We start from the raw sequence: 23,766 nt of genomic DNA, 5'->3' as shown, positions 1-23,766 counted from the left end.
AGACCTCTCTCTCATTTCTCTCACACTTTGCTTCATCACTTCTCATCCTCTCAAAGTCTCTCACTCTCTCAAACTTTCTCAAAGGAACCGAGAAGTTCCAGCCCCGAAAACCTCACAAATCCCTCATCCAAACCATACAAACACACCACCTTTACCTCACCAACATCTCCTCCACCTTTTCTTTTAAATTTCGTGTTGGAGGAGCTCACTTTGGAGGAGGAACTTGAAGATTCTTGGTGTTGTTTTCTCGGTCCAGCAAGCATTCCTTGGAGATCTACCATTTCCAGCCCTCTTCTCTTCCATTTCACGCTAAAAAACTCAAAGGCAAGGAGGAGTTCTCACTTTTTCATTTTTGATTTGCTTTCCCTTGGTTGAAATTGTGAAAAATCATTAGGAAGATTATTTTTTTACCTTTAATGATCTTGGATAAGTTGATTTCATCTTTTGCATGTTGAGTTTCCACTTTGTACTTCATTTTCCTCACTTCTAAAGTCTCAGTTTTGTTTTGCATGGAGAAATTCTTTGGAAAGTTTGAGTTTTTGATAATTGCATGTTAATTCCTTCTTGTGCATGTCTCAGTTTTTCACTTATTTTGCTGGATTTCTCGTTCAAATAATGATTAACCCTTTGGAGCCATGAAACCGTGAGTTGAATGTTAAGTTTCATCCATTGCATGTTGATTGCAGCCTTTTTGTGTTTCGGTTCCCTTTACTTGGTTTGTCTTTTCTTTCTAACCAAAAGATTTGTACTTGGATGACATGACAAGGTGCTGCATGTTAACTTTCCACCTTTGCATGTTTAATATTTCTTTTCCCAAAAGCTTGATCTTCCTTAAAATAAGTTACTTTCATGATTTTGGAAAAAAAAATTAAGTGTTTGAGTGCTAGTTAGACCTTGAGTTGCCTCGGTTTTGCCCTTGGAAGCATGAACACCCCTTAAAAATAAAACCCCTGCACTTGGATGATGTAACCGTCTATTTGCATGTTGGTTTTTCTCTATTTTACCTAGTTTGGACTTGACGAAAATTGAGTAGTAGTGCTGGACAATTTTGATTTTTAAGAGAAAGGCTTGAACTTTTGTATTTGGAAGTCTTGAAACTATTTGGAAAAGGTTAATGTGAACTTTAAAAAGAAATTACACAAAAGGAAAGGCTAATTCAAGTGGACAGCCTCGGTTTTGGATATATAAAACACTATAAAAGGTTGAAATACACCTTGCATGCCTTGTTTTGTGTAAGGAAGCTAAAATGAAATTGAAAAGTGCATTACCTTGGCTGGATTCGATTGAACCGTGTTGGACTATGCTTGTGTGAAAGGTTGATTATTGCTTGCAAACTTGTATGATTGACCTTGGATGAAAGTAAGTGCATGTCTTGATTTTACCATGTTATGGTGTTGGAAATTTATGAAAATTATTTGGGTGAATTGCTGGAAAAATGTGAATGATGTGAGATGAAATACTATTCATCCTTGGAATTTGCTCTTAGAAAACCGTGAAGAAGCTTGATGTGATGCTTGGCTGAAAATTTAAGTTGCTTGCTATTTAATATGATTTATGCCATGGAATTACCACTTTGATAGCATCACATACATCATTTGCATCTCACTATGAAATACTTGATGAATTATAATGATGTGCAGTAAAAGTAATTATATAATGTTGTGACTTTGATGATCTAGTGCCCTTGAGGGCTGTTTGATTGAAATGGACCGTGAATATGATTGGGATGATTGGAAATGCTGTGATCTAGTTGTCTTATAAGCTATTGAGTACTAAGACTGAAAAATCAGCAAGTGGCCATATAAGAAAAATGTGAGAAATTAAGAGGAAAGGACTTAGATTGTTTGAGAATTTATTTGATTCACTTGATGTTATAGAAAGTACTTAAGTTTGATTGAACTTCCATAATAAAGAGCGAAAAATCGAGAGGTAACAACTTAGATTATTGTGAATCAACTTGTTAATTAATGGTTTAGAGAGGAACTAAGGTTGATGATTTGTTCTTTCATGGAGAGAAAAATCGAGAGGAAAGAATCAAGAGAACAAGAGTTTGAGTTGAATGATTTATGGTTTAGAAGGTGTTAGAGATTGATGGAAATAAATGAAATTGTTAGGATGAACTTGAATGGCAAGATTGCAAGGATTGAGAAATGGGATTGTACTAAGTTACAAGAGAGATTAGGTTTGAAATATGAAAGAAAAAGAGTAAATTGAGAAAAAGGAAATGAATCAAGAGGGCTTGAATGAATTGCCTAAGCTATGGTCCAATATATTATATGCTACACTAAAATTATCCATGAGTATGAATTTATAAAACCATGAGATTATGAAATTATGATGAGAGATCCATGTTATGCTTGGAGTTCCTGAAATATACTATCTTGAATTATTATGAACTCATTGAGAATTATTGAGAAACTCATGGAATCTATCTATCCATGCTACGGCATGTGACTTATGGAGATTATCTATCCATGTTGCTAAGTCCATGATGACTTCTATTATTACTGTGCAATAGCCTCCAAGCGGCTAAACGAAATGAATTGAGAAAACTATCACAAGAAAACTGAAAATGCTACTTCATGCATCATATTATCTTGTGAAACGACTTGATGGCATAACAGAGGCACAGCTGTAGGTATTGGAAGTTTGGTCCAAATTAGACCTTCTAGGGGTGGTGAAAGGAGGAACATCCGACCTAAGTGGCACATGGCAGCTGAGCTCCCTATAGCCGGGTCGTGACCCACTTGCAAGACCTTAGCCAAACCTGACGTGAACTCCATAACACTAGGGTCGTCGAGGTCCATTCCTGAACGTGCCGGATGGCACTACACATCGACTGATGTGCTATTATTCTATTTCTATCCATGATATCACTGTACAGAGTAGGGAATGGAGTCCTCCGTTCACCATACGACTTGAGTCTATCTATCTATCTCTATGCTAAAAGCTGGGCAAGTCACCATTCATAGAGGAATGGGATCCCCATGCATCATCTGCATATTATTGACACATGAGTGACTATATGGGTGAGATCGGAACCTGCATTCATGCATCATTTGCGTTACTATTAGGGATGATTAAGTACTTGTAAGATTGGCTATGATTATGAATATATTTATCACCTACTATGTTATTGAATGTTCAATTATGTTGAGTGTTGATTGTTGGACTGAATTGTGACTGTGACGCCGCCTCCCTTGGGGTATGGCTCATGATTGATGTTTGTATTTGGAGAACTCACCCCTTTGTTTGTGTTGCCTTGTGTCGTTCTTCTTTTATTTATATAGATGGACAAGAACAAGGTGAAGGTGTGGATCCTTCCTTCTGAGGAGGACATGTGGGTGTTTGACTCTGTGACTCAACAAAGTATCTTCTGCGGATTTGCTCGAGTGATTCATGGATTGGAGAGTGGAGGTTCGTGGATCACCCAGTATGCTGCCGACATCCCTATTAAGATTGTTTTTTCTGTTTCTCCTGGTGACACTCAGTTACCTTACCCTGCCTTGTCTGCTTCCCTGACTCCTATGTCTATTGACCCTCGTACTCCTATTATTAGGCCAGTTCCTACACTTGTGCCATTTTCTTTTATGCACCTTGCTTCTCCACCTGTGCTAATGGAGATGGATGTCCAAGTGGTGGAATCCTCCATTAGGTACACTACTTTGCCTTCCTACAAGCATCCTGCATACCCCTCTACCTTGTTACCTACTGCTGATACCCGTTCACCTCCTTGCACTGTTGGATGAACATAGGAGAATGGTGGAGACTCTGTTGCTGCTGCTTCCTTTAGCTCTGCTTCCCCTACATCTTCTAAGGAGTCTGATCCCATTGAGGATTACTCTTCTTATGATTGATGTCTATTTATTTACTTATATTTTAGGGGAACTGCTCTTAGGAAGTTTGGTTTATTTAAGTTATGTTGTATTTGGATTGTTAACCGATCTGTTTCATTTAAGTACTTGACGTTTCCGCACACTTATGCTTAATCTATTGAGGTATTTTCAGATGTTGAGTTGTGTTGATCTTATATCATTATACTATTGAAATTGAAGTATAAAATGATGAGATGAGAAAATCATATGCATGTTAACTCTCTCAGAGAAAGGAGACTATACTTGTGATTGTATGAAGGAGGAAAAAAAAATTATTTTCAGATTTTGGGGTTTTCTGAACTACTATCTTATAAAGGATGATATCAGAGTTTAGCAATTTAGAACGCTACGTAAAAAACCTGGCTCTGATATCAAAGTTTAGCAATTTACATGAAAATAGAACACGACCTATTTTGGCTAATTTCTCCCCTCTCAAGATTTGATAGCTAAACAATTTGGATCAATAATAAGAATAGATGAATAACATGAAGCCACTTAAAATCACAATAATTATCACACCATGAAATCAAAGCTCAAAAAAAGAAAACAAGTAACTTTTTATACCTCGCAATTATTCCAATCACTAACAAATTAGAACTTCAGATAATAAGCAAAATAATAGAACACAAAGAAAGATCCTAACACAATAGCAAAGTGAGGGGTGTTACAATTGACATATCATCATTATTTTTTTATATTTTATAATATAAATTAATATTTGTAAAAAAGTCTTTCATTTTGCATAAAGAAAGAGAAAACTATGAGTATCAATATTTTAAAGGACTTTTTTTTATTAAAAATTTAATTTTTAAATAATAAAATATAACATGACTGGCACTAACGAGCGTTCGGCTCATCACTTAATATCTCAAAATTAACGGTAAAGACTAAATTCTTACATTTTAAAAATGTTAAAGACTAAATCCTAACACATTTTTCTAATAATTTTTTAAGTACTTATGTTAAAGAGTGATATTTTCCTATGTATAGAAAACATAATTAACTCTAATAAATAATGTAATAGAAAAGGAATAAAAAAAGATAAAAAATATAGATAACAAATAAATATAAAAATAAAGGAGTATAAAAATAAAAAAATAATATTATATTTAAATTTATTTTATTTTAACACATTTTTTGTTTAAATCACTATAAAATGCCTTAAAATATTTAATACAATTGCATTTTATGAGATTCAGATTTAAGAGCATAGCCAATAATAATATCTTATTTCAAGTTATTTTATTGTAATATTTTTTTTTTGTTTAGACCATTGAGAATAGATTGCATTTCATGATACTTAAATTTAAGACTATAAGTAAAATTAAAATAATAATTATTAGTTATTTTATATGCTTATTAGTTTATCGTAAGAGTATGTTAGCAACACATTTTTTAATATATTTTTTTAACACATTTTATATTATTAATTAAAATTTATTAAAAATTAAAAAAATCACGTGAGTGTCACTCTTTTTTATTAAATATTTTTATATTTTTAATTTTAAATAAATTTTAACTAATAAAAAAATATATTAAAAAAATATGATTCTAATATTTGTCTTATCATAATACTCAATAACATAGTATCTCATATTTATTTAAAAAAAAAAACCCTTACCTTTTGTTACATGATATTAATAATGTATATCAAAATATAAGATTTTAAGAAAATTATAAAAATATGAAAATTTAAAATTTTCATTTATTTTTGAATAAAATATAAGAATTTAAAAATTTTATTGATAATTTTGAACTAAAAATAATTAATTTATAGAATTAAAATTCAATATTTTAAAAATTAATTAATTTTATTAAAAAAGTACTCTGACAATTTCTGAACTTTCGTATTCCCCGTAATCATCTCTAAAATTTTATATTTTAGTTTGTAATATTTTCAAATTTCATATTTAAATTTTTTTTTTTCATTTCAAATTTTTTTTAATCACGGTAAACAGGTGTTGTTTATCCATTAGTCCGTCGTGATCATTCTGTCACAGCCGTGTAATGAATGCGTTTCCTTGGATCGTCATCTGAATTCGGATTTTCTTATTTTCTTCGTCAAAGTCGTACGGACGGATATTCCGCTGAATCAATACCTCGTTGGTTTCAGAGACAGTCACCTTCGGATCTAAGATGAGATCGCTACGCTTGCTTTGATTTTGTCTTCTCCATCATCGTTTTCTATTCTCTTCTTCTTTTCGGGAATCATCGTTTTCTTGCACCCATATCTGATACCATGAGGAAGAAACTCGATACCCGTTTCCCCGCTGTAAGTGATTTTCTTTCAGTTTCAATTTTTTTTCCTTTGCGTGTCATTGTAGAGTTTGGCATCTAGGAAAGTTGTGGAAAGTGAAAGTAATTTTTTTCTAACTTTAATTGAATATTTCTTATTTTGTTTGATGGTAATTGAGAGTTTTGTTTTTTTGGTCTGGGTCGTGGGTTCAATTAGGTTGAGTGACATGATGAAGTCGGATCACTGTAATTTAGTGTAATTTCTGGGAATTTCTTTGTTTGTGGTTGATAATTGAACTAGATTGGTTTGCAGTGATTGGAGGGTTTTTTGGGGGCTTTTGATGTTTGTTTTAGATGATTGGTTTAGTTTGGGTTTTGGAATTTTTGTTTTTAGCTATATTTTGGGTTCTGTGATTGGAGTTGGTGTCAAAATTAATGATTCTTGAGTTGAGACTGCTGTGGAGCTTTATGATAGGTATTTTATATGTTTAGGTTTTGAATAAATATAACTGTGTTTACATGGCATTAACCGTTCTCTATGGCCCTCCCTTTTAATTATTCTAATGAGCTGGAAATTTGTGGTGAGCAATTTGTTACTTTTGTTTCTTCAATGATCCTTCTATAATGCTTGGTGTTAGGGATATAATTGTTCCTTTGTTGTTTCCACTGCAGCAAACATCACTTTATTGTATAAAGTATACTTGTAAAGATGTACTGGGACATGATTTTTGACAATAAGTTTGGAGGTTAATGATAGTTCATGGACATATTCCTCATTATCTCGATGACATGAAGTGAAGCTTGTTAAATATGTGTGTGATGACAGTGCAAATTATGCTCTTAGACTGTTAGGTAATACCCTCAGAGAGACAGATTAGTTAAACGTAATGGAGCAGATTGTAGAATGACATTGTCCAAAATGAAGTCATGGATGTAAGTGTCAAGTTTTTTTGCTTGTTGTTGTGATCATATATGCAGGTAACTTGTTCACTCTCCAACAATGTGAATGGAACTTGTACAATTGGATGGAGAATGCCTCCTCCTACAGTTGAACTACATCCTTGTAGAAATCTGAAAGGGTCAGTGTGCCAATTGATGAATTAAGAGGTTTTAAGATGTCTTACTTTGGCTAGGAATAGAGACAAAATACTCTTTATAAGGACTTGAGTAGTCCTCCTTTTACGAACTAACTTTTGGGAGTGAGTTAGGCTCAAGTTTCTGAAGATGGTATTAGAGTTCAGTTTGGATGTTGGACTGCACATAGATATCCAGTCCTGTTGGACTACTTGCAGATGTCCAGCCTTGGATGTTGGGGGGAGGGGTTAAGATATCCCACATTGCCTAGGAAAAGAGACAAAATACTCCTTATAAGGACTTGGATAGTTCTCCTCTGACGAGCTAGTTTTGGGAGTGAGTTAACCCTAAGTTTCTTAATAGGAGGGAATACAGCTAAGGATGGTAATGTGTTACTGGGCCAATTACCAAAAAGGATACTGGAAAGTGTACTCTAGGAGAGGTATGAGAGGTGTTGGGCTAGTAAGTTAGATGAGGTGGCATTCTGTTAGAATGTTGGTAAGGGGGGCTACATGTGATTGGAAAGGAATAACATGGGGTTGATTTGTGCATGGGGAGGGTAGGATAGTCTTTTGTTATTTATGAGGAATTATTTTTCTCTGAGGAGCCTGGCACCACTGTGGCCTTGTAAGCTCTATGAGCCTTTTCTTTTACATTCAATAGAAGAACTCAGAATAACTGAGTTAGTTCTCTGGAGTCCTGTCAAAATCCATTTTTATGACTGGTCTAATTCTGTTACAAACCTACTGGTCTAATTCTGTTACAAACCTACTATTATCTACTTATCTTTTTCTTACTTTATCTATAATTCTGTGTGTCCTTATGTAAGTCATTCTTCCTGCACTTAATTGTGGAAACTTAGGAGACTGCTTATCCTCCAACCAAGTACACCATACATTGCATAAATTGCACGCTACTGTAAAATTGTGCATCCTTGTTTTGCCAGGATCTTTGAAACATGAAGAGAATCTGTTCCAAAGGGAAATTAAAATTTTAACATTCCCAAAGCACGGCAGACAAATAATTGTAAAAAGAAAGTAGCTATCAGGCAATGTAAAAATGAATAGGTCACAAACAATTTGTTTGGGTTTTTGGTTATGCTTAGCTGGGTCTTTCATTCCTTTTACTTTGGAACAGTGGGCCGTGGCAAAATGGTGGCAAATGTTTTGCAGAAATGTGCTGTTTTTGCTGTCATATAGTACATTTGTTGGACCAGAGTGCTCACATATTTAAGGTGTCTCACTACTTCTTAACTTATTATGGGACATGATTGTGTGTATAACCTCTTTATGGTGCTGTACTAACGGCTTTTTCTTTTTATGTAATACTAATTACTGTTTCAAAACATGCACAGATATTGTTGTGTAGCTTAATTGAGTCTTTGCTACTTTTTTCTTTGCTACTTTGTTTGGTGGGGGGATTCATTATCCTCCATAATCGTCGTATTTAGTGTGTATTTGGCAATGGCTTTTCTTCAAGAAATATTGTTTTATTTTATTTTTCTGAAAGCTCTCAGGAAGCTGATGTGAAAAGCAATTATATCTTCAAAATAAGCTCAGTTCTATTGAATAAATAAATAAATAGGTCCTTGTTTTCAAACTGGAACTACATGCAAGAAAAAGCATTCAAAGATAAAGATTTGTGTGAGGTCTGCTAATCTTCAGCACGTCATTCATGTTAACCCTTTTAACTATTATGTACTTCCAATATCCAATCTTAACCTGTTTATTTGTTATTTTAGTGTGTTGAAATGTTTTCTGGTTAGTTTTATGTTTCATTGTGCTGAAGAAGATTTATCAAAATATTTATGCCTGTCATTATTCCCTGTTACAATGTGTTTACTATTTGAAGTGCCAATGCTGAGAATGAGGTGGCAAGTAGTTTATGGAATTTATAGTAACGTAGTGTTTTGAGTCCTGATTTACTTTTTCTTCTTATCATTACTATCCTAAAAATTAGGTTGAGCTAATTTCTCAAGCTTTTAATAGGCTGATTTGATAAATTCCTGATAGTGTGGTGTATCAAAATGCTATTCTTCCTTTAGGGAATATTCTTATGTCATTATTCGTAAGAGAGAATTTAGCATTATTGTGCCATTCCATAATCCATTTGATGCTCTATAGCCAGGTGCTATCTATCAATGTTCCCATTCTACATTCTCAGTATACAGAAGTTATGTCTAATTAATGATATGTGTGATTACTTTCTTTGGCTTTTATCTTGTGTGCTTTATTTTATTAGAGCTGAGAGACATACCAATCACCATGTTCCAAACCCACTGAAGGGGAAGGGGTGGGGGGTCTTTCTATGAAATGGAAAATGCATTTTCATTTGAGTCATACTGTTCTTCCTCACCAGTAGGAATGTTTAAAACCTGATTTTCATTTCATTTATTCCTCTTTTCTGTTCCATATTTTAAAAGAATGCTTTATTTGATGGCAACATTAATTTTCAGGCTCGGATAAAGAAAATAATGCAAGCAGATGAGGATGTTGGAAAGATAGCACTAGCAGTTCCTGTTTTAGTATGTAAGTTGCTTTTACTTACTGCCTAATTAATTCTTGGCCACAGCTCATGTTGACACCACTCTTAAATTTTTAACAGCTAAAGCTCTGGAGTTATTCTTGCAAGATCTTTGTGATCGCACCTACGAAATAACTCTTCAGAGAGGAGCAAAGACCATGAATGCATTGCATTTGTAAGTCAAGGAATCTTTTAATTTGTATTGTTTTTTCTTCAAGCAACCTTTAGGCTTCAAGTGTGTCCAATAATAGATCTATATTACCCTGTGCTGAATTTTGTTTTAATTATTAGGAATTGTGGTAGCAAAATTCAAACTCCTCATTGATTGGTCAAAAAGGGTCAGATTTGTTGTCATGTTTGATCAAGTCATCCTAAATGTTAAGCTTTTAGGTTTTACATCTCAGCAGATTTCATGAGTCTGTTGAAATTGATAACTTCATTAAAGTCAGCTTCTGATTGGAAAAAATCATTTAACACGTTCTGATACGGACTGTATCAAAGATACTTACAGAACAGAAAGGCAAAGAAATAAAAAGAGGGAAAAGAGAGAAGAAATCCTGAGAGCAATGCTCCCCCCAGCAAGAGAAAATCTCTCCTACCCAAAATTACAATTGTAATCCACGATACCCACCCCTTACAGCCACTTTCCATATAACAGAGTCAGTTCTAACTAACTTGCTACAAGTTTCCCCTTTTGCCCCTAACACATTAAGGCCCAATAGTCTTTGATTTTCGCTGGTAGACTTTTCCCCACCTAGAGGGCGGGGTACAATTCCTATCACGTTCCTTTTGGTTATGTTTGGGAGGGAAAGGTAAAGGAGACGATTTTTATTTTTAAATTGAGAGAGTTATATAATGTTTATAGAAAGAAGCAAAACATTAAGTCATCATGTTTATGCTAATTTGTCATTTTATTGCTTGTATTCTGAAAATTTATCAAATGGGAAAATATTTATTAGAATAAATTTTACCCTCCCTTTTCTTTTCCTCCAAAACACTACTCCCAAACATACCCTTAGTGTTAAGGTTTGAGTGATGAGTGACGAAACACAGTGAGGCTAATTAAACTATGCTAATGGATGCTAATTACCATCAGCTCTTGCAACAGATTTGATTAGTTTTCTCTGTAGCTTCATTTCACTAAACATTCTACTTGTATTTTTTGTTTCTATTTTTGGTAATTGTTATGAAGCATGCTTCCTGGTGCCAAAATCAGTTTAATTTGTACATTTTATTCAAAGGAAATGTGCCAACATCTTGAAGTCTTTTATGTCACATATGTCCCCTTTTGTTACACTTTTTATGTACAACAAATTTGATACTGTTACTAAGAAGTATATCTGAGATTGTTGATATTGCATAGTATGAGTATACATATTCTATACTGATCTTCATGTGCATGTCTCTCTTTCTCTCTCTGTATATATATATATATATATAGCCTCCACCATGTAAATATGTAATGATGGACTAGAATGCCACTGGTTGGTAATCAACTGTGATTGTCAGCAAAAAGTCATAAAAATAACGACACCTGTAGAAGAGAAAATGATTGAAAACCATTTAACATGGTATGGGCATGGTGGCGACATTCACTAGCCCTAGTATCAGTGTAGTCAAAATCGCGATCTTACACGTAAGATCAGACGATTCCACGAGCTTTTGCAGCGCCTGCGATCCCGTTCCTGCCTTGCAACGCAATTTTCCGAGATCGCTGGGATCGCACGATCTTCCTCGTGAAATCGTGCAAGCGTGCGATCCTGGACGAGTTTGATGGAACCCCATATTCTTTAAAAAACCCGATTACCTGATTTGACCAGGCCTGTTTTTTTGACCCGCCTTATTTAATCTTAGATGTTAGGGTTTTTTTTTTTTTTTTTTTTTCATTCTTCCCTTCTCACTTGCCCCTTTCTCCACGACGCAGTGTTTTCTTCCTCAACACAGCAATGGCGACCCAAAGTTCCTCAGCACCGCTGACCGTGACCCAAAGTCTTCTTCCTCAGTTCCCAACCCACAATCTCTTCTTCTTGAGCAAAGTGTTTCTTCCTCAGCACTGGACCCACACTCTCTTCTTCCTAAGCACTGCGATCTACACTTTCCTTCTTCCTCAGACTCACGATGCACATATCATACTAGGCTAATATGATATGAATATTACAAATATGGGGGTGGGATGGGGCATTGGAAGGTAGAGAGAAACCCAGGAAGACTCAGTGGAGACGCATTGAGTTACATGTGGGTGACTTGATTGAGGACAATGGCATGATGGAATTCGTGTAACTTACTCCAGTTAATGTGATCAGGCTTGGGTGGTGTTGTGTGTAAAATGCTACTTTTACAGATCCTACCATCCTAAAACATTACACTTTTTGTTGGAGGGTCATAGATCCTACCAGTTAATATCTAGGAGATTCTCTTGCTTAAGAAAATTTGTCCATGCATACATTTACCGTATTTGGTTTATTTTTGTTGATCCAAGTCAAGCAAGCAATCTCGTATTGTAGTTTTTACTTAATCATTGACATTTCAAAATACATACATTTTGTGTTTTCTTTTGTATAACATGCTATATTTAAACAGAAGACAACTATTACATGTGAGCATGACATCCTATTAACCAAACACGCTGAGTAGTTGAGACTTGAGAGCACCTAAAAATGGGGACACGTAACTAACCTTAGGAGTTACAAATTTACTTTCTCTGATGTCTGTTTTCACATTGTTATATTAAACTGTGTAGTATTTAGGACCTGTTTAATTATCATGTGATACCACTTCTCTTCCCTGCTTTTCAGTCTCATATATATCTTTAATATTCACAAGTATAGTCTGACCAGTCGTTAATTTATATTGTAGGAAACATTGTGTACAAAGTTATAATGTCTTTGACTTTCTGAGAGACATTGTCAGCCGGGTTCCTGATTATGGGCATGGACATGGCCATGGCCATGGCCATTCGGAGGTTGGGGCTGATGATCGTGCCCTTCCAAAGAGAAGGTTTGAAGTTCAACAACCTTTATCTATTCTTTATTGTGTCTGATTATCTATGCATATAATCAATTAATGTGTTAAGAATGCTATATTCTACCAGGAAAGCTGTTGGTGATGATGGCAATGATAGTGATGAAGAGACTAAGAGGAGTAAGATGGTAATTGCACTTTCATGAAAGTCCTTGATAATACTTAACTAATTATATTTATTAGACAAAGTAAAATATAATAAAACCACATTGACAATGGTACAATAATTGACATACTTGCACCATCTCATAACTCCTTGGAGAAAACGATTGCTGTTTATTTCTTCCATTGAATTATATCTAACTATCATGTTTAAGCTGCACCTAAATTTTGTAATATATAAATTGCTTCAAGTATGTGATCAATAAGGGGATATTTTCTTTTAGTTTTGAAGTGGCATTTTTCATTCAAATTTATTTTGGGAGGAAGGGAAATTTTATCCTGTTTGCAAAATGAAAAATGGCCTAGTCCTGGACTACTGTTTTGGTCAATAACATTTTTTGTTTTATCGCAGCATGAGTTGGGGCACACTGGTACTACTGGTAGGGGAAGAGGCCGAGGTAGAGGAAGAGGCCGTGGTCGAGGAGCTCGAAATGTAGAAAGAGAGGCCAGTCATCAGCAGGTTGAATCTGAGCCTTGTACCTCAGTCCACCAAAGTAGCAAAGATATTCCTAATACAACTGTAGCAATAGATGATCCAGAATCCAAGGAGTTATCAAAGGAGAACACTGCAGTTTCTGAGGAAAGTACTCAATCTTTCCGTAACATTGATTTGAATGCCAACTTAAATGAAAATGAAGACAAAAATACCAGCGTAGCAGCTCAGGCCTCATTGCCTGAACCTGCGGCAACAGAAATTAAGCATGAAGAAATTCCGGGTTGGTCCCTTTCTGATGTGGACAAGATGGCCATTGACACTATGCAGCTTGCTAACCTTGGCAATAGGCTACAAGAGGATGAGGAAGATTATGATGAGGAAGGATAAATAATCTACACTTTGGGTGATTCGTGCTAAAAAAGCTTGTGATAACAGAAGAATAAGTACATACTTATGCTTTGATGACTATAGTAATCACCTGCATGAGTCACATGCTAAATATATGATCATCCCTTCTTTATCTGGTATGTATCTGTTTTCGTGTAGCAGATGTAGCTTTTTTCTCTTTTTAGCAGTAATGTTAGCTTCTTGCACTTTTAGGCTTTAAATGGATGTTTGTTGACAACCACCCTGCTAGTACAGGGTCAAACACTTGGTAAAGCTTTAGTTACTAGTTGATTTCATTATGCTGTGTTATTCAAGATATTCGTTGCATGCATGATCCAGTGATTGGATTCGTGTTAGAAGACCTATAAACGTGGATTCAAGGGCAAAAACTGCAATTAGTAGCATCAAAGTAAACGCGGATTTAGAAATATCTAATTGCAAATCCAAATATGCTAATAAGTATGTTAAAAAGCACTAATGCCTGTTTAATCGTTTTATAAATTAAATGTAATTTCAATTATATTATACAATTGCATTTAGACGTTTCACATTTTATTTCAATATTTAATTCCAGACACAGTTAACGAAGGTACAAACTGATGCCTCTTTTTATCCAAGTTTTGAAGTCTAAAGAAACGAGTAACTTGTTTGGATTCAACTGCCAAAAGCACTTCTTGATTAGATTGAAGTCGCATGTTTCTTTCCTTGTCCCTCCCATTAGAAAAGGATACATATTGAAAAAATTTGTCTATCCCTTTAAATAACATTTTCAATTTTAATCTCTTAATTTTCAAGGTGTTGTTCTTTAATCATATTTAAGGTTCATTCAGTTATTGGAAGCCATTTTGGGGTGTTCAGTTAAGTCTCATGGGATTCTTGTTTGTTCTGAATTCATTTGCATGTTTTCTCTCTCAAACTATTATTCCCTCTTTTGAAAATTGTGATTTTTTAAAGCTTTGAAAGATAATTTGAATAGAAAAAAAAAAGTATTTGATAATAACTTTTATTTCAAGATTTTTAAATGTGACGGAAAATTTTTATAAATCCTTCCAAATTTTCATAAATTTATGTTTTTTTAATCTTCTTAATTTAGACTTTTTTATATTTTTCTTTTTTGTCCTTTCTCCCCTGATATCCTTTTCCTTTTTCTAAACACTCAAATAAAGATTAGGAGTTGCTTTTTGCAATATATATATATATATATATATATATATATATATATATATATATATATTCTATTTGCACTCATTTCCAAAGTAGCCGAGTGACATTAACATGGTGCTACAATTTTCTTTCACTTCCATTTTTAAAATTTATTTTAATTTATCTAGAAATTGGTTCTAAACGAAGGATGTTACAAAACTCCTAAACTTGAAAATTTACCTTAAATTAATCTCAAACTATTCAATTTTTGTTTTTATTTTATTTTTAACATTGTGCCATCACCATCAGAATTGAATCTTCCACACTAGAGACGTTCTCGGAATCGGATGACATAGAAAACATTGGACACAACTACTAAAACTTCCTCTAAATCCTCAACCTAATCAAAAGGTTTTTCTTCCACAACCACGCTGCTAGTTTCATCATTGGCACACTGTTCGATGACAGGAAAGTGTTAGGAGTGAAAAATAAAGATATACAAAATTTTACAATTGGATTAATTAAATTTTATGTTTATAAAAATTTACTTAATGAAATAAGTAACTAAGACTTAGGTCCTGTTTGCATCGGGGGTGAAATAAAAGAAAAAGAAATAATATTGAAAAATATAATGAAAAATGTTTAATGTTTGATAAAAAAAAATTTCACTTGTTGGTTTGGATGAATAATAAAAAAAAAAATTTAATTGAAAAAAGACCCTATGCTCTCCCCTTCCTTTTAAAGTAAGATGTTTGATTTTTTCGGTACGATTGAAAAGATTTTTAACTCCTCATTAATTTCTTTTTCGTTTTTTTAATATATTACCATCTGGAATATGGACGACAACGGATAAAGTACTATAGTACTTATCTCCATATCTACGTTTTAAAAAGATATTGTACCTAGTTTTATATTTATATGAGTAGTAAGTTTAATTCCCATACTCGTACCTTCTGGGTACCCATACCCACCCTTATTACTTGGGTTTGTTTAAAAAAAAAAAATTTATAAAAAGATATACTTATATAATTTTACATTAGTAGTATAATAATACAAAAATTTGATACATAATTTCATAACAAAGTTCAAACATAAATAGAAAATAAATATTCAGAGATCACAAGTGTTAAGTATATTTTAATATATTAACTTTCTAAACCAAAGTACCTAAAAATTATATGCAAAATTTCACAAATAATCTTCAAGATCAACTAAAATAATCAACTCATAAACTTGAGAGTCATATACTTTCACTCTCTAGTACCTAAAAAAAAAAAAAATAATTATTTATTTATTGTAAAGTCAAAATAATAGATATTATTTTGCACTAGCCATACCTAAAGAAATTAGAACATATAAGTACATAATATGAATTAATTTTTATATTAACCATGTAATAATTAAATTATATTAGTCTAATTAAACGATATAAAATAGTAAATAAAATTTTCTATTAAAAATATGAAAAAAATTATTTTTATGATTTAGTTTATTGGTAAATATATTTTTATGTTAACCTTAAAAAATAAATTTAATTAGATAAATTTTTATATCTTTAAATATGCATTATTTTATTTGAGTAACATAAATATTTATATTAAATTTTTTGACATTTTATTTTGCATAGAAAAAATTTTAAAAATAGAAAATTATAAATTGAAAGATAATATTACTCAAAAATTTAAAATAAAAAATTTTTTTATTAAAAAATAAAATAATTATGACCTATAAAAGAACTGAAAAATATAAAAGATAAAATTATATAAAATAAATAATGAAATATTTATCTTGACCAAAATTTTTTAAAGTATAAACAAAAATTTTTTAAAAACTAAAAATGAATTAGGTTCTTGTTTTTTTAAATTCTTAGGGTATGTTTGAGAGGTTTTTGAATGGGAATGGAGGGGAGGGTATGTTTTTTAATTTTAAATTAAAATAATTATATATTATTTATAATGACAAATACATTATTAATACATTAATTTTTTGTTAATATATTAATTTATACTTATATATATATATATATATATATATATATATATATATATATATATATATATAAAAGCAGGTATGGAGTAGGTTGAATACTTAGGTACCTGTAGCTGTTTAGCGAGTACTCATCAATTATTTTACCCATTATCATTCTTAATCTGAAGTAAATCCTTTCTCTATATATGTTTATGTTATATTAAAATTTAAATATTTTAATTTTTTTTTTAATAAAATGTGATCTTGATCTTAAGTTCTCGTAACTTGTTGCTATAACGACAACTGGAGGTACACTAAAATTTTAAAATAGAGTAAAATTCTGTAATTTATAACAGCAAATTTGCCTCAATCATGAACAGAAAAAGAGAATACCAATTCCAATGAAATGGTCTTAATTACAAGTTTTAAGACATAAAAAATAAAAACTGAAGGCTCCCACAATCAATTACGAACACTCCAAATGACACAAAATAGAAATGTACTAAAACCAAAAGTCACACGCTAAGTTGAGGCAAAAATTTTATTTGGGGATGATCAGAGTAAGTGCATCGTTTGTGAGCTGCAAAATGGAAAATTTGAACCTGTCCATAGAGACACAAGAAATAGTCAATTTTCAGCAGTCTATAAAAGTATTCAAGCAAATTGATTTTAATTTAATTATATTTTAATGCTAAATAAAAATTCTTGTAAGTTGTTGTACATCTTATGAAATAGAGTTCATTAAATTAGCAAATAACAAAAAACAAGAGTTCATGCAAGATGATGAATATAAAAAAAATAGAATTTAACACCAACACAATTTATAACAAAAGAATACAGCCCCCCCTTCAATCAACAAAATGGTATGCTTTATTATTTGATTGATATATATAGACACACACTGTAGTAGTACTTATACGAGTACAACGCATATAGACATAGCCAGTTCAAAAAAACTGAAAATAACTTTGGAATGTTCCCAAATCATTTAATCTTATTATTAACAAATTAAAAGAACCAATTGATTTTCTTAAAGTAGTTATGGATGCATAAAGCATAATTTTGTTTGAACTACGTAACAATCCACCTTTATTAAGGGAAGGTTGATGTATGACATGAAGAAAGATAAAATAGAGAAAAACAAAAATGTAACAATCATATACTGTTGAAAATAGCATTATAATATAATTTCAAACGTTTATAGAAACAACATTGCATGGTATGAAGAAAAGGTACCTTCATATTTCAGACATTAGCTGATGTGGGAATAGGGCGCAACTCATAGTCATGAAATTTTGGTCCCACATTCTGACGAATAAGTACAAGTTCAATGTGCTTAATAATTGAATAGTCTTGTCCAACCTTATCGGGATCAATGCTTTCTACTAATTCAGCTGGCATATCAGCAAAGCCAAGAAATTTAAGGTTTTCCAAGTGTTTGAGATCATGAGGCACCACCTTCAATTGTGGGTTATCTTTAAATCTGAAGTGTTCAAGACCAAGCAAAGCTCCTTTGGCTATAGAGATAGAATTTAATGTATTTAATCTAGTGAGATCAAGTTCCTTTAGCTTTGGAAATCCTTCCTTTTTAAAATGCAAACTTTCGCCAACATATGCATTGTCCCACAAATTGAGCCTTAATAAATTGGGCAAGTCTTTTAGTGAGTCTAATGGATCTTCTTCTAACATGGATAAACCAAGCCTTAATTTGACAAGATACTCAAGTTTTGGAATCCATTCAGGCAACTTTGTTACACGAGCTTTCAAATTCAACACTCGAAGTTGGGGTGGTGGAGCTGAAACAAAATTCAAGTCAATGACTTCATCCTCAGCAATAGCACTAACATTGAGAGATTCAAGGAGGTTCATCTCTCCTATTGCAATAGATAAGGCATTTGCATATTCTGTTTGCATGCGCCTTATACCTAACTTCCTTAACTGTTTCAACATTTTGAGCTCATGCATAAGGTCTAATCCACCATGATCAGCCTCCAAAAAGTAAAGCTTTTGTAAGGACTTTAAGCATCCAATACCCTTTTGCATTTTCACCCCAATTGTAAAGTTCAACATAGAATACTGTCCTTCATATTTTCTATAGTAAGCTGGAAGAAGCCTTAGCTTTGTGAGGTTGTTTATCTCTCTTGGTAACACATGCACATGTGTTTGTCTTAGATCCAAGGTTTCTAAGTTTAGCAACTTACCAATGGATCTAGGAAGAACCTCTACTTTTGTATGACTCAAGTTCAAGTACCTTAGGTGAAAAAGATTGCCCAAATTTTCAGGAACATAATTCAACAAAGTACTTTCAAAATCAAGAATTTTCAAAAGCTTGAACTTGGCACATAATCTACCAACAAAATCCTTACGCAATTCACTTTTGTCAAAAACAAAAATAGCTCGAATGCCAGAGTTATTTGTCCTTCTTAACACATTGTTGGAACAAGTAGCAATAGAAAATCGCCTAGTTATTCCAACTGTATCTAGCTCATCATCTTCATGCATTATGTGGCAAACACTCAAATCTTTCATTTTTCTAATGAGTACTTCACGCAATAAATCATGAACTTGACAACTTTTAACTTTACCATCAAAGCCAACTCTGGACACTTGAACCAAACTTCTATGAATTAATTCTGTCAAGTTCTCTTCAGCAACCTCCTCCATAGGTCTTTTCTCCTCTCTTTTAACAAAACCTTCAGCCATCCATTGCCTAGTCAATCTCTTACGTTTGATGGAGTAGTCCTCAGGATACATACCAAAATACAACATGCATGATTTCAAGTTGTGAGAAAGATCATCATAACTAAGAGATAAAATCCTTGTTAAACTAGTTAAATGTGCATTATGCTCCAACTCAATTCTTAGATTCTGAATTACCTTTCTCCATTCAAACATGGTTTTTGCTTTTGTTGACAAGAGACCACCAATGGCAACAATTGCTAGTGGTAGCCCTCCACATTTTTGAACAATTTCTTTGGACATGTCCTCAAGTTCATTTGGACACTGCTTATCATGCGTAGATCTAAATGCCTTCTTGCAAAAGAGTTCCCATGCTTTGTTTGGATGCAAATGTTGTAGCTGGTGAACATGAACAAAAAATGACTTCTTAAAATAGTCTGCAACATGCATCATTCTAGTAGTGATTATAATTCTACCACCTTTGTTATTATTAGGCAAGGCATGCTCAATCTCATCAGAAAAATTTTCTTTCCATACATCATCAAACAACACCAAATACCTCTTCAACTGAAGGTATTGCCTCACTTCTGTGATTAATGTGGTATCATCCATGTTATGTAGGCCCTTTGGAAGAGGCTCATTAGCATCCTTGCAAAATTTCGTTACCATCTCTATCAATAGCCCTCTCACAGTGTATGATTGAGAAACTGTGATAAAAGAACGACAATGAAAGTGACCTTTCACTTGTTGGTTGTCAAAAACATGCTTTGCAAGAGTAGTTTTTCCAAGTCCTCCCATGCCTACCACAGCAACCAATGAACTCTCCTTGGTTCCCTCCAACAAGTAACCAGTCAGTTCATCTCTTGGTGATTCAAATCCCACAACTTCAGTTTCTTCAATGAAATGAGAAGCCATTCTAGGGTCACCCCATTTGACATCTTTTGCTCCACTAGAACTGCTTGATCCATCTTCAAGTGATGATGAAGATTGAAACTGATACTTGTCACTTCTTTCTTTGATTCCTCTAAGTAATAACTTGATATCTTGAATCTCAGATGCAATCCTATGACGTGGCTTCAGGGTTTTGATTAGGTTAACAGTCTTTTGAAGTGAGACCATCCATTGTGGATGATGATAGTTGACCTCATATGCCACATCCATGATGTATTCATCAATAACATCTTCTATGTGAAAAGATGCTTCTCTTAGTTGCTTCACCCATGTTTTTATTCCTTCATTAGTGTCTCCTCCATCATCTCCAGCTTTTCTATCTGCATCCTTTAAGAAGGCTTTGATGCTCTCTAATTCATGTTTGATGTCTGAAAAATCACTTCTTAGGCCTTTCAGCAAACTTCTTTCTTCTATTATAAGTTGGTACAGCTGCTGCAAAACAAATGATACTGCAGTTTCTGCCATTATTTCACTTCATCTCATCATGATATTAGCTTGCTATTTTGTCAATTCTAGCAAGTATGAAGTTTTGGTGATTTTTTGGTACTACAGCTAGCTTTGCTCATTTTGAATAATGGGTTTAAAGGGACATGCTTTTAATTCCACTTTGTGCCTACTTTAATTGCTTTGGATAAGTTTGGAGCGTTAGGTGGATCATCACTCATTAAAGAAAAAAAAAAGTACAACCCTCACCATCCATTTAGATATAGAAATAGGATTAATAATGTAATGTAACTCTGACAGAGTCTTGGTCTTTGAAATAATCTTACTTCGCTTGGAGAACCTGCAAATTTAATGATATCTTATTTTCCTTCATGCATCAAGGAGGCAACAAACACTATTTTAAGTGTTATACTCATTACTATAACTTTTTAATTTTAGCATATCAAATTACCTTGACAAATAATGCTATGAATTTAATTTAGGCAATAAAAAGTAAAAAGATAAACCAGATAATTTATGCTACATCGCAATATGTTTTTATGGGCATCTAGCATTTCAACTATGTGGGGTGCTGGGAATGGTAGCAAGGAAAATTAAGCTCCAAAAGTAAAAGAAAGGGAACGTGCAAAGTGGATGCCTTCCAACTTTCTCCGGTCGTATTTTTCAATTATTCTTTTCTCTAGTCTGTGGTTTTGGTATATCATACTTTTTTCTTGAACAAGTTTGTCTTTCCATGATTAAAGAATTTCACGTGGTTACACTATTCTTTTATAAAGTGATATTGTTTCTGTACATACTTTGTTTTTTCTATTTTTCTGTCGAGATACGACAAGCTTAATTAATATATAAAAAAATTAAGTTCAACCACTACAACAATTTATTATTAATTAAATTTTTTTTAATTTTTTATCTAATTTAATCTAAATTTCACATGAGTCACATACTTAAATGTAATAAATAAGTTTATTACTAAAAATTTTTAACATTTACTAAGATTCACAACTCAAAATCTTATTTAAGTTATACTGAATTATTTATCACTCAGACTAATTTTATTATATTATTTATAATTAAGATGTTAGTGAGCGGTCCCAAATCTTAAAACAGATTTAAGTTTAAAAAATTAATATTATATATATATATAGTTATTATGTTATATTTATTTACTAATTAGTTTTATATTAATATTTTATTATATTTTAGTCTATATTATTATAATATTATCAATAATAAAAGAATTAAAATATAACACAGTAAGAATTAATAAAATATAATCTTTACAAATATATATATATATATATATATATATATTAATTTACAAATTATATAGACAATATATATAAATTTTAACCTATTATAATTTTTCAGAGAATATAAGACTTTAAACTTAGTTAAAAAAAAAAACTTATGATAATAAAATTTAGTTTTCCTAACACACTTAATTTTTTATTAATAAAATTTTTATTTAATTTATATTTTTACCTTTTATTCTACTTTCAGATAAATAAATAAAATTTCAGTGTTAGAATTTTTATAATATTTTTTTAATATGTAACCATCTTAATTATATATATATATATATATATATATATATTTTTTTTTTTTTTTTTGAGATGTAAAGTTATTTCATTATTCAATATCTTAAATGATAATTTTATTACATGAATAAATTCTTAATTTTTCTATCATTATATAAGTAAATCCTTTTACTGTACAGATTCAAAATTTCATTAATTAATTTTTATAATATTTTTTTATCAATTAGATATTTTATCAATGAATAAAATATTAAGACATCTAATATCTTTTTCAATCATAAAAAAGTCTTTATCAAACGTAAATTATTCTTAGTATTTTATTGACTATAGTTATAACTTTTTTAATTAATCTATGTATTCACCAAATTAATAAGTTTTATATCAATCAATATATATTATCTTAAACCATAAATAATGATTTTTGAGATAATATGGATTTGTAGTCTCTTAAAAATTCATTATTCTTTTATTTAATACTTTATTTTAATTTTTTTTCTAAATAAATCTATTAAAATATTTGGTCTTTACAGTACAAAGTCGTTTATAAATTAGTTTCTACATTTAAAAAATTTATATTGTAATTTTTATACGAGTGTTTTGTAACATTTTAATCCTTTCTGCTGTAACATTGTCAATGACAAAAAAATAAATTCCAATAAAATACTTGTATAAAGATTAAAACGTAAGATTTTTATGTATAAGAATTAAAACGTACAATTTTTAAACATAAGAATTAATTTGTAAATAAATATCAACAGAACTAAACATGTAGTTTCTAAAGGTGAAAATGAATCACACTTACTCATAATTGCTAACATAATCGAATTACTAAATGTTCCATTCTAATATACGATTTAAAGAAGATGCATTGTGTAGAGCAAATATTCCGAAAATACATATAAGTAGATGTTTTTACTTTTTACATCGCAATTTCTTTTATTGTACTTTTAATTTCTTTTAAAAATAAGATTATAGATGATATTAGTCACCTTCGAAAATTAAATACTAAAACTCATATCCAGAATTTAATCTAAGTAAATTAATTATCAAGACTAGGTATGAAATAACTAAGCATGACTAATAGTTGAATGCTAGTCTTGTTTGGAATGCTTAGTAATATATAATTGGGGTTACTTTTTTCAGAAGAAGAAAAAGAGTGAAAAATTTAAATAAATAGTCTCTAATTTAATAATTTTAAAAAATAATAAATTAACATAATTTAATGTATAAATCCTTTCTTTATTTTTATTAACAATACATAATTCTCTTAATTTTAAAATAAAATATTATTTTTCTCTCTTTTTCCTTGAAAAATCTAACTCTTAAGTTT

At 31.7% G+C, this 23,766-nt stretch overlaps 2 protein-coding genes across 5 annotated transcripts; one reads left to right on the top strand and one right to left on the bottom strand.

Annotated features, from left to right (window-relative positions):
* The first annotated feature begins 5,932 nt into the window (after window positions 1–5,932).
* Window positions 5,933–14,094, top strand: LOC113854556 (dr1-associated corepressor-like). 4 transcript variants are annotated; one of them, XM_027485603.1, is made up of 8 exons: window positions 5,933–6,147; window positions 6,955–7,043; window positions 8,322–8,418; window positions 9,640–9,712; window positions 9,789–9,882; window positions 12,564–12,704; window positions 12,799–12,856; window positions 13,243–14,007. In XM_027485603.1, the coding sequence occupies exons 2-8, from the start codon at window positions 7,015–7,017 to the stop codon at window positions 13,711–13,713; spliced, it is 963 nt and encodes a 320-aa protein (XP_027341404.1). In that variant the 5' UTR covers window positions 5,933–6,147; window positions 6,955–7,014; the 3' UTR covers window positions 13,714–14,007. The 4 variants fall into 4 exon arrangements, with proteins under 4 accessions (XP_027341404.1, XP_027341406.1, XP_027341407.1 ...); XM_027485605.1 differs by having other exon boundaries at window positions 6,955–7,088; XM_027485606.1 differs by lacking the exon at window positions 6,955–7,043.
* A 3,108-nt stretch (window positions 14,095–17,202) lies between these two features.
* On the bottom strand, window positions 17,203–21,023 carry LOC113854492 (disease resistance protein RPM1-like). Its single transcript, XM_027485501.1, has 2 exons — window positions 18,061–21,023; window positions 17,203–17,426 (listed from the first exon to the last, which is right to left on the bottom strand). Exon 1 carries the CDS (start codon window positions 20,917–20,919, stop codon window positions 18,070–18,072), a length of 2,850 nt encoding a protein of 949 aa, XP_027341302.1. The 5' UTR covers window positions 20,920–21,023; the 3' UTR covers window positions 17,203–17,426; window positions 18,061–18,069.
* Window positions 21,024–23,766: the final 2,743 nt, after the last annotated feature.

Source organism: Abrus precatorius, unplaced genomic scaffold (assembly GCF_003935025.1).
Source record: "Abrus precatorius isolate BTA unplaced genomic scaffold, Abrus_2018 Scaffold11, whole genome shotgun sequence".
Taxonomy (NCBI): domain Eukaryota; kingdom Viridiplantae; phylum Streptophyta; class Magnoliopsida; order Fabales; family Fabaceae; genus Abrus; species Abrus precatorius.
The sequence above is the reverse complement of the archived record's forward strand: the minus strand, read 5'-3'. Positions and strand labels throughout refer to the sequence as shown.

Bases quoted from the DNA above. Each gene is read 5' to 3' on its own strand.
- LOC113854556 (XM_027485603.1), top strand. From the start codon at position 7,015: ATGACATTGTCCAAAATGAAGTCATGGAT. The intron at 9,883-12,563 runs GTAAGTCAAGGA...TTTATATTGTAG, and splicing joins ACCATGAATGCATTGCATTT to GAAACATTGTGTACAAAGTT. The intron at 12,857-13,242 runs GTAATTGCACTT...GTTTTATCGCAG, and splicing joins AGACTAAGAGGAGTAAGATG to CATGAGTTGGGGCACACTGG.
- LOC113854492 (XM_027485501.1), bottom strand. From the start codon at position 20,919: ATGGCAGAAACTGCAGTATCATTTGTTTTGCAGCAGCTGTACCAACTT.